Below are 13,590 nucleotides of genomic sequence, written 5' to 3'. Positions count from 1 at the left end.
TGGATTGATTGCAGACTGTCAAGCAATGCTACTGTACATGAATTGTCTTTTAGTACAGCACATCATTACGATGTGTACGTCAGTAAAGTCATGGTAATTCGTGGCAGTCAAAGATATAACTAGAGTCTGTCCAAATGCTCAGCACTTCACAAGGAAGGGCTCCATACGCTGCGTCCCACGCTAGGCTCATGTGAGGTCAATCTCGAGCCCGAGCTGAACTTTTCCTGGAGTACTGCAAGCTTGGAACGATACTCGTCGACGCCGATATAAGCGCCGCAGACTCTGCGCTTGCCGTCGAAAGCGGAGCGCCCATGAAGTACACGATGGTTGTCGACCGCTGGACAGAGCAATGAGATACTCAGCAAAAGGTTATAAAGACGCGCTCGACGTACTAAGGACAGTGCCAGGGGTAAGCTGGATCCAGTACTCGGAGTCCTGGCTCGTCAAAAGCTTGTTCCACATACGAATGGCCTTGTACCTGAGGGCGTAGTCAGCGAGAAAGCTCGCTACGGAGGTGGCCGAGGCCAATGACAACTCACCAGTCCTCGACAAGCGAAGGGTCAAGGTGGCTCATGACGCTCCTATCGTCGTTGTTCCATCGCACTTGCACAAGCTCATCCGAAACAGCGTCAAGCCTGAGCGTTGGATAACCTGTCGGCGGGCTCGGACGGTAAAGTGCGCTCGGCTCGCCCGCAGCGTGCGCGGGTACGGGCACACGTGCGAGGAGCGCGTAGAGGTTGGGGTGGAGCTCCTTGAGGATGGAGGCGACGTAGAAGCCGTCAACAAGCAGTGTGGCCCCACCCGTACCTTCCGTGTGGGAAAGAAGGTGGAAGAGTTGAAGGCCGCATGGATCGGTCTGTTGCATCGTCAAGTCATCTGGAGATGGTGCACACCAAAACGATGGTATCTTACAAAGTAGGTGTTATCAGTGTGAGCGCCGAGGGCCATTGTCGTATAGGCGGTGTCGCCTTTCGATAGGTCGGCAGTAAATTCCCAGAACTTGCCATCTGGCATCATATGTCAACCTCGGTCAGCTGGGAGATGTAGGTAAAGATGAATGACATTGTGTTTCTCGGATGAATCCTATACGCTCGGAGAGCTGTTCCGTGGCTTCTGGTGTTGCGGGCACACCGGTCACTAGGCAGAAGCCGAACTTGTCCTAGGAGGGACGTGAGAAGGTGGGGGACTCTGGGGCAAATGGAGCGAACGAACAACGTTACTGAGGTACTTGTACAAACCATGGTCGCTGCTGCCCATCACATCTTGGTGGGTGACGGTCGGAGGCGAGTTTGCGATCCGAGAGCCCCAAAGAACGCGTCTAATGTCTGTGAGTCAAGCATACCTTTAACATGTGGGCAATACAGACTCGTCCGTGTTCCGTGAGTTACGAGGAGAAGGGTCATAGGTGTTTTCTTGGAGCCAGAACCATGGGTAGAAAGACGAATGTGTCTCGGTCGCCGTTGCAGGCCCTATGTCGTGTGAGCCAGATATGCAAGAGTTAGCAAGCCAAACGACCTACGCACATGTTACTTCAAGGCCCTCAGCAGTGGAACGGACGTTGATTGGTTTGATGTCAGGGGGAATCTAGAACATCGTCAGTCGGGCATGACTGGACATAAAGCAGGGCGTACGTCGAATGTGTTGACCAGACGCTGCTTGGTGATCGGGTGAAAGCAGTCTGGACAACGGCAGTGATCACGAAGCCAGACGTGGTGACTGGACCATCAATCGCGTCAGAATGGGTTGGATAGGCGGATATTGAGGACGTACAAACGTGACCAATTGTGAGGCTCCCACATCAGGGATACTTTGCGATCGTCAATGTTGGCGGTTGGAAAGTCGTCTTTCTTGTCATTCTGCTGAGCATAGCCAAGTTCGTTCGAGGGTATGACTGACTGTGTTGCAGCGGTGGCCAACTTTCTGTTACCAGTGCAGATGAATCTGCGCGCAGGGGCAATTGGCTGATGAGAGTTGGCAAATCAAAGTTCATTCAACGTGCATAGTGGAGTAAGCCGAGAGATTGACTGACTGAAGCCTGTGCTCTGCTCGTCGTTGGAAGTCTTCTGGCAAGAGATCTGATACTTGTCCTGAGCATGTCGAATGAATGAGCGTCGGAACGGAGATGATATGGTTAATCGACGGTTCCCCGTCGGGGTCGGTGATGTTCACATATGCTCATTCGCTTGCAATTATACAGCCTGAGTTGGGTTAGACATCGTCAATGGCTCATTGGACGCTCGACAAGCATGTTTCATAGTGAGAACGTTACACGTGTAAAACGATAAAATTCATGTTACACTCGCATCAAAGCTATTTAGCGAACATGCAGGCTGCCAGGGACTGAATATGTTGATGGGAGGACGGCCTTAGTCGGGGAAATGTGTTGGAGGTCGGCCGACAAATTGATAAACGTGACTCGACCCTGGGTGGAACGCGAAAAAGACTTATTAAAAGTGTTGAAAAAGTGCCAGCATTTCTCCACCCCTTCTTCCATCTCCTCCACTCCAATGGCCTCCTTCGCTCGCTCTGCCTCTGCTCTCCGTGCCGCCTCTCGTCGTGCCGCGCCCCGTGCTGCTGCCGTCGTCGCTGCCAGGCCCGCCGCCGCGTCCTACTCTCTCCTTGCTCGCGCTGCCCCCACTGCTTCGCGTCAGGTACCAAACGTACGCCCCGCTTCTTGTTTTTTCACGCGGCAAATGCCAACACATGCAAATTTTACAGGCCACCCGCGGTGTCAAGACCCTCAACTTTGCAGGCACCGAGGAAGTTGTCTACGAACGCGCCGACTGGCCTCTCGCCAAGCTCCAGGACTACTTCAAGAACGACACTCTTGCCCTCATTGGTTATGGCTCTCAAGGCCACGGTCAGGGCCTTAACGCCCGTGACAACGGTATGAATGTCATTGTCGGTGTCCGCAAGGGTGGCGAGAGTTGGAGCCAGGCCATCGAAGACGGTTGGGTATGTAGCATGCACAGCGTCCAAACCACGTTTTTTTTCTGACTGTTCTTGCATTTCAGGTCCCAGGAGAGACCCTCTTCCCTATCGAGGAGGCCATTAACCGTGGTACCATCATCATGAACCTTCTCTCTGATGCTGCCCAGTCCTCCACCTGGCCCACCATCGAGCCTCTCATCACCAAGGGCAAGACCCTCTACTTCTCTCACGGTTTCTCCGTCGTCTACAAGGAGGACACCAAGGTCATTCCTCCCAAGGACGTCGATGTCATCCTTGTCGCTCCCAAGGGCTCAGGCCGCACCGTCCGCACTCTCTTCAAGGAAGGTCGTGGCATCAACTCTAGCGTTGCCGTCTTCCAGGATGTCACCGGCAAGGCCAAGGAAAAGGCCGTTGCTCTCGGTGTCGCCGTAGGTTCTGGTTACATGTACGATACCACCTTCGAGAAGGAGGTCTACTCCGACCTGTACGGTGAACGTGGTGTCTTGATGGGTGCCATCCGTAAGTGTTGCAGCCATCCATTTGTTCTTGCTTTGTCTGATTACGCTTGCAGAGGGTCTGTTCTGCGCTCAGTACAAGGTCCTCCGTGCTAACGGCCACTCCCCGTCTGAGGCCTTCAACGAGACCGTTGAAGAGGCTACCCAGTCTCTCTACCCTCTCATTGGCCAGAAGGGGTGAGTAAAATCAATATTCGGTATTCAGAATCCGTCTGATGTGCCATGCTAGTATGGACTACATGTACAACGCTTGCTCAACCACTGCTCGCCGTGGTGCTCTTGACTGGGCGCCTGTCTTCGAGAAGACCAACCTTCCTGTCTTTGAGGCACTCTACAAGAGCGTTCGTGACGGTACTGAGACCCGCAAGTCCCTCGAGTACAACGGCCGCTCGACGTACCGCGAGGACCTTGCCAAGGAGCTCAAGGAGATCGATGACCAGGAGATCTGGAGAGCTGGTTCGTTGACTTTTGAATTGATTCTTGCACGTGTTTTGCTCATTGTTGTCCAGGCAAGGTTGTCCGTTCCCTCCGCCCGGACTACAAGCCCGAGTAAAAGGGTTGTATTGACGTTTTGACGGATTCATGGTTCCTCAAAAGCACACCGTGCAACTAATAGACCGCTCTTATTGTATTCTATACACTCACTTGATCATTAACACGCATCTACATTCGAATACACCACGTCATGATTGATTTTCGTGATGCATGATTGCTAAAAGTGCTGTAACAGCTTGAATATTGAGAAAACATTACTTTTCGGTAGCAGTAGCTGTAAGCATCCAGAAAGGGGCCGCTCGCGTCTCCGATCGCGTGTGCCAGTACTGGATCTCGTTTGACCTTATACCCACACAACATGGACAAGGACAATCGTGATGACTTTACTTTTGCAAAGCTATCCAACCTGAAGCTTCCAGTCACGTTTCGTATGTACGAATCTTCATGCGCACGTCTGTGTCAGACTCGTCTTACGACATCTTAGTTCTCAGCTCGAAGGAACCAGGCAGCCCAACTCGATTACACAACTCCTGGAGAAACCTGAGCTGAGGTTTCATGGGGTGCAGCTGCCGTGCGTCTTCTTCGCATGTTATCATAAAATGTTAAATGTGTGTTTGTCCCAGGACGCTCTCGGACCTGTATGTTACATGCCAGCTGGTCGCGGACAACAAGCCCTTGACGATCCCCTTTCGCACCTCCTTCAAGGCGTTCAAGAACAGTTACACGTGTGTTATCTTCCAGTCTCTCTGCTGAAATACTTTGTCATACTTCACCAATAGGTGGAATGAGTGGATAACGTTCCCCGTCCGCTATTGTGACCTGCCACTCAACTCTCAGATCACCTTCACCGTATGGGATATCGGTGGTCCACGCAGTGCAATTCCGGTGGGAGGATCCACGTTCAGGATGTTTGGGAAAAAGTGGTGAGTGCCGTTCTCCTTCGCCGTGCCATGACAACGGGGACATTGGCATTGACCCCATGATGTTAGGACACTCAGAAGAGGGAAGCATCGCCTTTTGCTATGGGCGGGCAAGGAAGCCGATGGCTCAGTTGAGACCACGACACCTAGCAAGGTTGGGACCAAGGATGAAATGGGAAGGTTGGAGAAGGTATGTGATACGCATATACAGTGGGTTGCTTCGAACTTATGCTCTCAAAGCTGGTCAAGAAGTACGAGCGCGGAGATCTTCCCAAGAATGACTGGTTAGACAAGATGGCCTTCAGAAAGATGGAAGAAATCCATGCGGTACGAGAGTTTGCGGCTTGCTCTTGGGGTAACTAACTAACAGCTTGTCTGGGGACACAGGCTGAAGCTGAGAAATCTGAGAACATGTTTTTGTACATCGACCTACCTCGATTCGACTTCCCTGTCATATTCTGCGAACCTGTGCGCACCGAACACATAGACAATCATATCAGTGCTAATAATTTATGCGTTTAGCACAATCCAAACTTGGCCTCTACGTCTAGCCTTCCACCACCAACGGCCCAGCCAAACATCACGCCTGCACTGCCTGCTTCCTTCAACACAGATCCACACTTGTGGGCCATTGTGGACCCCGAGATTGTCCGCGAAAACCCAGTGGAAGACAAACACCGGCGCCTCGTCCGAAGCCATCGCAGTAGCCCGTACGACCGAGAGTTGAAGCCCAACGCCAAAATCAGAGATGAACTTGGGGTGGGCTCGTCTATGGCTTCTCCGCGTGCAATACTGACCGCTTGCAGGAAATACTGGCTTACCCTCCAGGTCAGATGCTCACGTCAGAGGAGAAGGACTTGATCTGGAAGTTTAGATTCTATCTGACTCGTGAGAAGCGCGGCCTCACCAAGTTCCTCAAGTCAGTCACTTGGAGAGATCCGTCCGAGGTGAAGCAGGCGGTTGAGGAGCTGCTTCCAATGTGGACGGAGATAGACACCGATGACGCGCTCGAGCTTCTGGGACCTGGAACGGTAGACTCCCGCGTGAGGGCGTTTGCGGTCAAACAGCTCAGTCGGGCGGATGACGAGGTTCGTTCTTCGTGTTTCTCAAAAGATAGTAAATTCATCGTCCATTTAGGAACTTCTGCTGTATCTATTGCAGCTAGTTCAAGCGTTAAAGTTCGAAAACGCTGCCAGCGATCAAAGGTCAACGCGCTCACTGACCAACGCAATATCTTACGATGACAGTGGTTTGACTGATTTCCTCGTTGAACGCGGTGTGCACAATGCCATCCTTGGGAACCGGCTGTACTGGTATCTTATGGTAGAGGTCGACTTGAACAAGGACGACAGGGTTGTTGCCAAGATGTATGGCAAGGTGGTGTTCAAGTTTTTGCAGCGGGTGGTCGAGGTATGTGGATCATGACCATCTGTGTGTGCTAAAACTTAGATGGGTTGCAGTCGGAGAACGGTAGCGAGCGCCGCGAAATGATGCGTCGACAAGGCGTTCTCGTTGAAACCTTGAGCAAGCGTGCAAAGGAGCTACGAACCAACAAGGACCCACGGCCGAAGAAGATTGAGAAACTTCGCTCGTTCATTAGCGATTCAAAGAACGGGCTGATTAACATGTCGCCGATCCCGCTTCCGCTGAGTGCGCACATTACCATCACGGGCATCATCGCGGACAAGTCCTCCATCTTCAAGTCGAACCAGTATCCGTTCTTGCTGTACTTTCAGTGCGTGGATGGGTCCGAGTTCCCCGTTATCTTCAAGGACGGCGACGATATGCGACAGGATCAGCTAGTAATTCAGCTGTTTACGCTTATGGACCAACTGTTACGGAAGGAGAATTTGGACCTGAAGCTGAGCCCGTACGCGGTGCTCGCGACGGGGCCTCAGCAGGGTATGGCGCAGTTCATCCCAAGCAAGTCAATCGCTGCCATTGTTAGTGAGAATGGGACGCTCTTGAACTTTCTGAGGGCAAACAACCCGGACGAGGGGAGTGTGGGAACGTACGGGGTCGAACCCAGTGTGATTGATACGTTTGTGAGGAGCTGCGGTGAGCCATTCATCTAACTTTTTTTTTTGGAAGCATTAGGCTAAACGACGCGCAGCTGGATACTGTGTTGTTACGTATCTTCTCGGAGTGGGAGACCGACATCTGGATAACTTGCTGCTTTCGCCGGATGGTAAGTTCAGTAAAGTTACCCTAGCGCCATATACTGATGAGTTGGGCTAGGTCATTTCTTCCATGGTACGCCCATGACGACATACCTAATTCTCTAGAGACAAGCACTAACGTTTCTCAAGTGGATTTTGGGTATATATTAGGGCGCGACCCAAAACCGTTCCCGCCGCCTGTCAAGGTTTGTAAGGAGATGGTTGATGGAATGGGTGGCGCGCAGTCAACGCATTATGCGCGGTTCAAGAACTTCTGCTTCACCGCGTTTACTATTCTGCGAAAGAATGCGAACCTGATCCTGAACTTGGTCGCGCTTATGGTGGATGCGAACATCCCAGACATCAAGCACCGTGATGTCCATGAGCAAATACAAGAGAAATTCCTGCTTGATCTGACGGAGGAGGAAGCGATCAAGCACTTTGAGGCGCTGTTGAACGAGACGTCGTACTTTACGGTTGTGCTGGACCGTATACACGACTTGGCGCAGTACTGGCGGAGTTAGACAAAGCGGAATTATGTTGGGTTTAGTTATGTGTTATGTTAGACAAGCATAATATGTTGACTTTTTCGGATGGGTGGAAGTGAGATGTCAGGTGAAATTAGCGCGGTCGCGTTGTGTGCTGTTGTTTCCACATCGTGTACTGAAACCACTATGACTTCGACGGACTCGCGCGCACCAGAGGGCCAGTCGTCGCTGCTCGCAAACGTCTTCAGCTTTGTCTCGCGTGAATTCGAATCTTTTGTCGCCAACGCTACCGGAAACTCTGACAGCCAGGCATGTTAACTTCATCGTCGCGCTGCAGATCGGCCCGAGCTGACATTTCGCACCCCTGCCATAGGAAACCCCTCAGCTCACTCCGCCATCTTCATGCGCTGGGCAACAACATCCCCAGCGGACCTCTCTCGACAATGGACAAACGTCTGTTCAATCCTCAGAGCACGATGAGCCTTCTGCACATGGCTACATTTCCTCTGGCCAAGTGCTTGTAAGTGATTCAGAAGGTCTGTTTACTCTCCTCGCGCATCCGAATGAAATCACTTATGATGCATAGATCCTCCCAAGCGTGATTTCTTACGACCGCAGGATCCCGTAACCCCTCGAGCAGCTCGTGACCTCCGTAAAAAGCCATCCATGACCATGCCAGGAGCTCTATTCCCCCGGTCTCCTTCACTTATGCCTGAAACCCCTCCACACCCTCCTCACGTTCACTTCGCTCAGCCCGCTTCAAGTTCACCGAGCACTCCTCGTCGTCTATCACCTGTCCCCGAGCCTGAGTCTGAACCCGAAGCTGGACCATCAAGCTCGCCTTTTCGCCCACCTGCCATTCCGTCTGTCCGAGACCAAGTCAGCCGCTTCAGGACTAATGGGAGCGACGCGGATCCATCCATTCTTCTTCCAAACTCACCGGGGCAAGACATGACGCCAGTAAGCCCAGTCAAGCATTCGCCTTCTCGTAAAGGCAAGGAACGACAATTTGACGACGACGGCTTCCTCGACCCGAACACGTCCAATGAGCTTCGCGTCCGGACTAAGCAGCGAGAGCTTGATGCAGCCAGAGGCGAGGAGCAACGCCGTATGACGCAGGAACCCAACGATGAAGAGGGTAGAGAGCGCGATATGCACCGTATTAGGCTCCTAGAGCAGGAAGTCGCGAGGCTCAAGGCTGAGGTAGGCTTATATACGAGAATATAGCCACACCGTGTCCATGTGGCTAACCGTTAACATTTGATAGCTTGCACAGCGAACCCTACGACAAACACCTGACCCACTGGGGCGTGCCCCTCCTCCACCTCCTCCTCCACCGCCTCCACCGTTTGAAGTCCGCCCCGGCATAATGTCCACTCCCGCCGCGACTGAGGCGTTATTCCAGAATACTAGAGCAGCCCTTCGGCATATGCCAACACCTCGTGAAGCACCAATAAATACGATAGGTCTACCACGATCCGCACGTCGCCAGGGTATGCCTACCGTTAAAGTCTCCAACGACAAGATGGAGGAGTTTTTGAGCGAGATGAAGACGGTACGGCTACGGAGAGTTGGTAATTCTCTTTGGGAGACTAGGAGAAATCTGGAGGATGACGACTTCAACGTTGGATCCGTCTCAATGATCGACATTCCTGCAAATGCACTAGGGACTAAGGAGCAGGATCACCTCATGCGTCCTGCTACCGAGTGGGTAAAGAAGATTGCTCAGGGGGGCGTGAAGAGGAAAATTGACGATGTTGGGCGTGATGAGTTCCAAGCTAATCTGCGTGAGTGGTCGTTGAGACACGTCTTGGTTTGCAAGTTAAATATTGTATCCAGGCGCAGCGGTTAGGCGCAAATCTTTAGGTTCTGCGAGCGCACCATCCTTATCCAGCTCAGCGTCATCATCGGCGGCGGCAGGCTCTTCCTCAAAGGCATCCTCTTCACTCTCAAAGACATCTTCATTTACGTCTGCCTCTACCTCTACCTCGACATCAGCAGGACCGTCTGGCCCATCTAAACTACCCCATGAAGCAACCTCAATCTCGAACCCAAAGCCATTTACAAAGTCACAAGTAGTCGCATCCCACCTTCTACCTCGGTCTAGAATCCCTCAGCCTACCAAAGCTATGCAGCCAGACCCGCGAACCAACACGAACGATACTGATATCACTACTCCGTCGCTTTGTTCTGATAACGAGCCCGAAGCTGCAGATGAACGATCTCCATCTACTCCGCCTCCGTCGATGGTAGCTGAGCGGCCATCTCTCAAAGGGAAAGAAAAGGCGATCCCAAGGAGGGAGACTAGTTTTACACGCGAGGTAATTGATGTCGAGTCGGGCAGAGTAGAGGTCGTCGCGGTCGAGCCAGAAGAACAGCGAGACGTCGCCTCCAAGTCTGCTCCTCCACAACAGCTTTCGATACCTAACCCGTCATCCTCATTCCGTCAAGCCAGTTTATCCCAAAAATCGCGCTCGCCACGACCAGCCCCGAAGAGTCAGAGTAGCATGTTCTCCAAGAGGCCGCCTATGTCTCCCGCCCTACCTACGCCTCGCAAACCTAGTGCGCCTCGGCGTGCTCGGAGACGCGTTGCTTCTGATGACGAGGATGCAGCAACTTTCGAAAAGCCACGACTTTCCTCCGATGTGTTCCTAGACAAGGACATTGGCCGTCAGGACAACAAGTACGCACAGAAGGTAGCACGGCAGCCGACGAAGACAGTTCGGAAGCAGCGCACATTGGATGAGGAGATGAGGCAATCACATCAGACAGCTTTGCGAGCAGAGGCAGGAGCAGAGGCAGACGATGAAGACATGGAGAGCGGGACATTGGTAGGGATTGGCACGAGGAACAAGCGGAGAGGGTTCCTTGCACATGGAGGTGCAGGTGGTGCTCCGGTATTTATGGGTGTTGGTTATGTCCGCGATGTGGAGGAAAGTGATGAAGCTGCAGAACCAACGCCGAGTAAGAAAGGCCCACGTAGAGGAGGGAGGAAATCTTAGACGGTTGATTTGTATGGACAGATATGTACCATCTCTTATTTCTGAGGCTACTTTTGTTTTCCCGCACAACGTTACCTAACGTCATCCAATAAGGACCGCCCCTTGGACGTTGACAGCCTCGTCTCGGACATGCATTACCGACAGCAATGATCTTCAACTCTTCCTTCATCCCAGCGCCGTTTAGCGTCAGCAGCGAGGTTCTCAATGGCTTGACTGAAAAGTCCAGGACTTGTCTCGAGAGGCTGAAAAGCTCCACCATCGACAGACCCGATCTGTTCGTCCTCGCCGCTCAACTTGACCGCGATCAGGGTGCTCATACTCAACTTTCTGTAGCTCACGCGTACCCCTTAAGAAACTCGCAGCTGTCCTCGTTTTGCTGTTTGAGAAAGATGGAGCCCTGCGAGTTTTGTTAACCACTCGTTCCAAGTCGCTCCGAGCACATCCCGGCCAAACTGCGTTTCCTGGAGGCAAGGTTGATCCAACGGATCGCGACCTTGTTGCTGCCGCAGTGTGTATCTGCCTGTATCGTGCACACGCGTTCATATCTGACATGAGGTGAAGCTTAGAGAGGCAAACGAGGAAGTGGCACTTCCTTTGAACAGCCCATACGTTTACGTCCTAAACGCTTTTCCCCCGTTCTTGTCTGCCTCTCAACTCCTTGTCACGCCAATCGTAGCCTTTTTATCTGAGCCCTCAATTATTGACAGTCTAATACCATGCGCTGGGGAGGTAGACACCATTTTCGACCATCCTTTAGAGGCGATTCTGGACCCGTCTTTGATGGATGGGGAGCCTATGGTCCCGTTACACAGCGAGCATTGGCCGTATGACTCAGAGTTCCATGTAGGCACAGCTTCTTTGTCTTGCAGACGAGATGCTGACAGACATGAAGCACCCCTCCGATGTTGCGTTGGAGGCTTTTGACAACTTCCTCTACCGAATGCAACGTTTCCGCTCATGTGCCTCCCCTGTGAAGGGTCTGACGGCAGACATTTTGGTACGGCCCCCCGGTTCCTGTTTCCGTGCCATGTTTTGATTATTACGTGCTCTAGATACTTGTGGCAGAACTTGCCTATGGGAAACGTTGTGCTTACGAACGTCACCCGCCCGGCCACGAGGACACTTATGCTCGGCTAGTCATCACACGCATGCGCCAATTCGAACAGGCGACATCAGCGCAGATACCAAAGGACGCTGACGAGCCCGTTACCTCCGCTGAATCGCTTCCAGTGTAACAAATCTCCGTACAGTCTTGAGTCCTGTCTCTTGGTACGCTGGAAACTCATCATATGCAATTAGTAGTAGACAATGAACCACCTTATGACGCCAGGCGTTATTTGTGGGTGTTGGGCGGCGGCTTGTGAATTCAACATAGTCAAACAAGGCGCCTGCTGCATCACCTCGAGGTCTGCACGTGTACGTGAAGAGTACTTAAGAACTATTGGCGACGATGGTAACCTTTCAGCCCATTTTCTCTTGTTTTCCTCTCTCGTTGCCTTGTACTAGTCGCTCTCTCATTTGCAGCCATGGATAGGACCGCTATCTTCCAGACACTGTCCAATAACGACGAGTTGTATCGCTCCACTCTTCGCGATCACCGTGCCATACCCACCCTTCTCTCCCCCTGGGAATACCGCGAGGAGTTCGGGATCGTACACCCGTCAGGCTGCGACGTCTGTTCCACCTACATGCAGCACGTAGCCGATGCAAGCTACTCTTCCCATCAACCTGCGTTCCAGATCGCTTTCCAGGATCGCAAGCGAGCACGGGAGGACACATTCGACAAGGGCCTGGCGGAGGGTATCCGCTGTCAGAAGAGGGAGGATGAGGACATCCTCACAGACCTAGATCGTTTCCGGTTCGAGCGCAACCAAGCACGCGAGGAGGCTGCCAACCTTCGTGCTGAACTGGATGCTGTCCGAGCCGACGCAGACCGTTTCCACTCAGAGTTGATGCGCTACCAGCGTAATTTCGATGTCTCCAAACTCTCCGACGACGCGCACGACTCTGGTGAATCCACATCGACGGCCGTTGAGCACAGGGAGGACCCAATTCATCTTGACGTTGCATACGCCACAGTGTCTTGCATTCACAGCCTCAAAACCACCCCCATTGACGATTCGCCTCCGCGCAGCATCCATCCCATATACTCTCGCCAGCCTTCGCCTCCCCTGTTTTCCATCGCCTCCCCTCAGGCCCATCGACCTGATGGTGCCTCACTTGCTGCCATGTTCTCCGCCAGTCAGATTGGCTCAGACGAGTCCATGCCCTTACTCGATCCTCCTGCTAACTCCCAAGTTTGGACGACTGTTCAATCATCAGGAACGAAGTCTGCCAAGGCTCCGAAGACGATCAAGCAAATTCAAAGTCTGATCAAGGCGGCTCAAGAGCCTGGCAATTACAGTGCCCTGACGAAGGTCAAGGCCATGTGCTCGGATGCGCACAAGACGCCCAGGGAACAGAAGACCGAAGTGCAACGCTTCCTGCTCACCAACTGGCGCAGTCCCGGCTGGGAAAACCCCTCTGCCCCACCTCGGACGACGGTCCCCCTCAACAATCCACGCCTTGACGATCCCGTCGAGTGCTGGGTGGCCTATTACGCTGCCAACCCTGGATCCTGCCCCAAGGGCATCCGTTTTGATGCCGGTGGTCAGCCATTCTTCTCTGACATGAGGGCTAGCCGTACCGTTGCGCGCATCCGGCCCACGATTCAGCCAAATGACCCTGAATCTCGCGAGGCACGCCAGCGCTTCATGGCCATTGTCACGGAACTGTTCTCTACTCCGGGAGAGTATGAGAACCTGCTGCGCCGTGCCGCATACAGCGTTTGCCCGCACATGACCTATTTGTCGTATACTTGCAAGGCGGAGGAGATGACGGACATCGGGATCGCTTGCCACTTCGCCTCATGCGGAGTTACGATCACCATGGCCGACAGTGAGCTGGGACCATGGGCGCGTGAATATAGGCGTTCGGCAGGTGGAGATTAAGGCTGAGGTAGATCTGGCTTTACGCGAATATGTGGGAGGCTACTTACGTCCACGAGTCCATACAAGACTCGTTAATTTGTTTGTCGAATT

General features: G+C 52.8%; 6 protein-coding genes across 6 annotated transcripts; 5 read left to right on the top strand and 1 right to left on the bottom strand.

Moving 5' to 3' along the window:
* Positions 1-146: 146 nt before the first annotated feature.
* CONPUDRAFT_151231 (Trimethyllysine dioxygenase) lies at positions 147-2,001 on the bottom strand (the record flags this gene model as incomplete). The annotated part of the gene is made up of 11 exons (XM_007767774.1): positions 147-337; positions 393-478; positions 540-856; positions 913-1,007; positions 1,063-1,159; positions 1,213-1,318; positions 1,367-1,469; positions 1,524-1,584; positions 1,632-1,716; positions 1,771-1,961; positions 1,996-2,001. 11 exons carry the CDS (start codon positions 1,999-2,001, stop codon positions 147-149), a joined length of 1,338 nt encoding a protein of 445 aa, XP_007765964.1.
* A 702-nt stretch (positions 2,002-2,703) lies between these two features.
* Positions 2,704-3,999, top strand: CONPUDRAFT_51311 (ketol-acid reductoisomerase; the record flags this gene model as incomplete). Its single annotated transcript, XM_007767160.1, has 5 exons — positions 2,704-2,955; positions 3,015-3,450; positions 3,503-3,623; positions 3,676-3,902; positions 3,956-3,999. The coding sequence occupies 5 exons, from the start codon at positions 2,704-2,706 to the stop codon at positions 3,997-3,999; spliced, it is 1,080 nt and encodes a 359-aa protein (XP_007765350.1).
* Positions 4,000-4,299: 300 nt separating this feature from the next.
* CONPUDRAFT_100031 (atypical PIKK PI3K protein kinase) lies at positions 4,300-7,610 on the top strand (the record flags this gene model as incomplete). The annotated part of the gene is made up of 14 exons (XM_007767773.1): positions 4,300-4,373; positions 4,426-4,512; positions 4,565-4,666; positions 4,721-4,864; positions 4,931-5,051; positions 5,102-5,188; positions 5,249-5,329; positions 5,384-5,620; positions 5,668-5,949; positions 5,999-6,271; positions 6,322-6,919; positions 6,975-7,049; positions 7,100-7,114; positions 7,171-7,610. The coding sequence occupies 14 exons, from the start codon at positions 4,300-4,302 to the stop codon at positions 7,542-7,544; spliced, it is 2,550 nt and encodes an 849-aa protein (XP_007765963.1). The 3' UTR covers positions 7,545-7,610.
* Positions 7,611-7,953: 343 nt separating this feature from the next.
* On the top strand, positions 7,954-10,612 carry CONPUDRAFT_135721 (uncharacterized protein). The gene is made up of 4 exons (XM_007767772.1): positions 7,954-8,044; positions 8,095-8,711; positions 8,776-9,295; positions 9,348-10,612. Exons 2-4 carry the CDS (start codon positions 8,175-8,177, stop codon positions 10,508-10,510), a joined length of 2,220 nt encoding a protein of 739 aa, XP_007765962.1. The 5' UTR covers positions 7,954-8,044; positions 8,095-8,174; the 3' UTR covers positions 10,511-10,612.
* A 250-nt stretch (positions 10,613-10,862) lies between these two features.
* On the top strand, positions 10,863-11,745 carry CONPUDRAFT_50555 (uncharacterized protein; the record flags this gene model as incomplete). The annotated part of the gene is made up of 4 exons (XM_007767113.1): positions 10,863-11,018; positions 11,072-11,353; positions 11,403-11,507; positions 11,563-11,745. Coding segments are annotated over 4 exons (726 nt in total), but the record flags the coding sequence as incomplete, so codon positions are not given.
* A 291-nt stretch (positions 11,746-12,036) lies between these two features.
* Positions 12,037-13,500, top strand: CONPUDRAFT_151226 (uncharacterized protein; the record flags this gene model as incomplete). Its single annotated transcript, XM_007767771.1, has 1 exon — positions 12,037-13,500. The coding sequence occupies one exon, from the start codon at positions 12,037-12,039 to the stop codon at positions 13,498-13,500; it is 1,464 nt and encodes a 487-aa protein (XP_007765961.1).
* Between the last annotated feature and the right edge of the window lie 90 nt (positions 13,501-13,590).

This window comes from Coniophora puteana, assembly GCF_000271625.1.
Source record: "Coniophora puteana RWD-64-598 SS2 unplaced genomic scaffold CONPUscaffold_3, whole genome shotgun sequence".
Lineage (NCBI taxonomy): Eukaryota > Fungi > Basidiomycota > Agaricomycetes > Boletales > Coniophoraceae > Coniophora > Coniophora puteana.
Note: the sequence above shows the minus strand (reverse complement) of the source record. Positions and strands in the feature narration are given on the sequence as shown.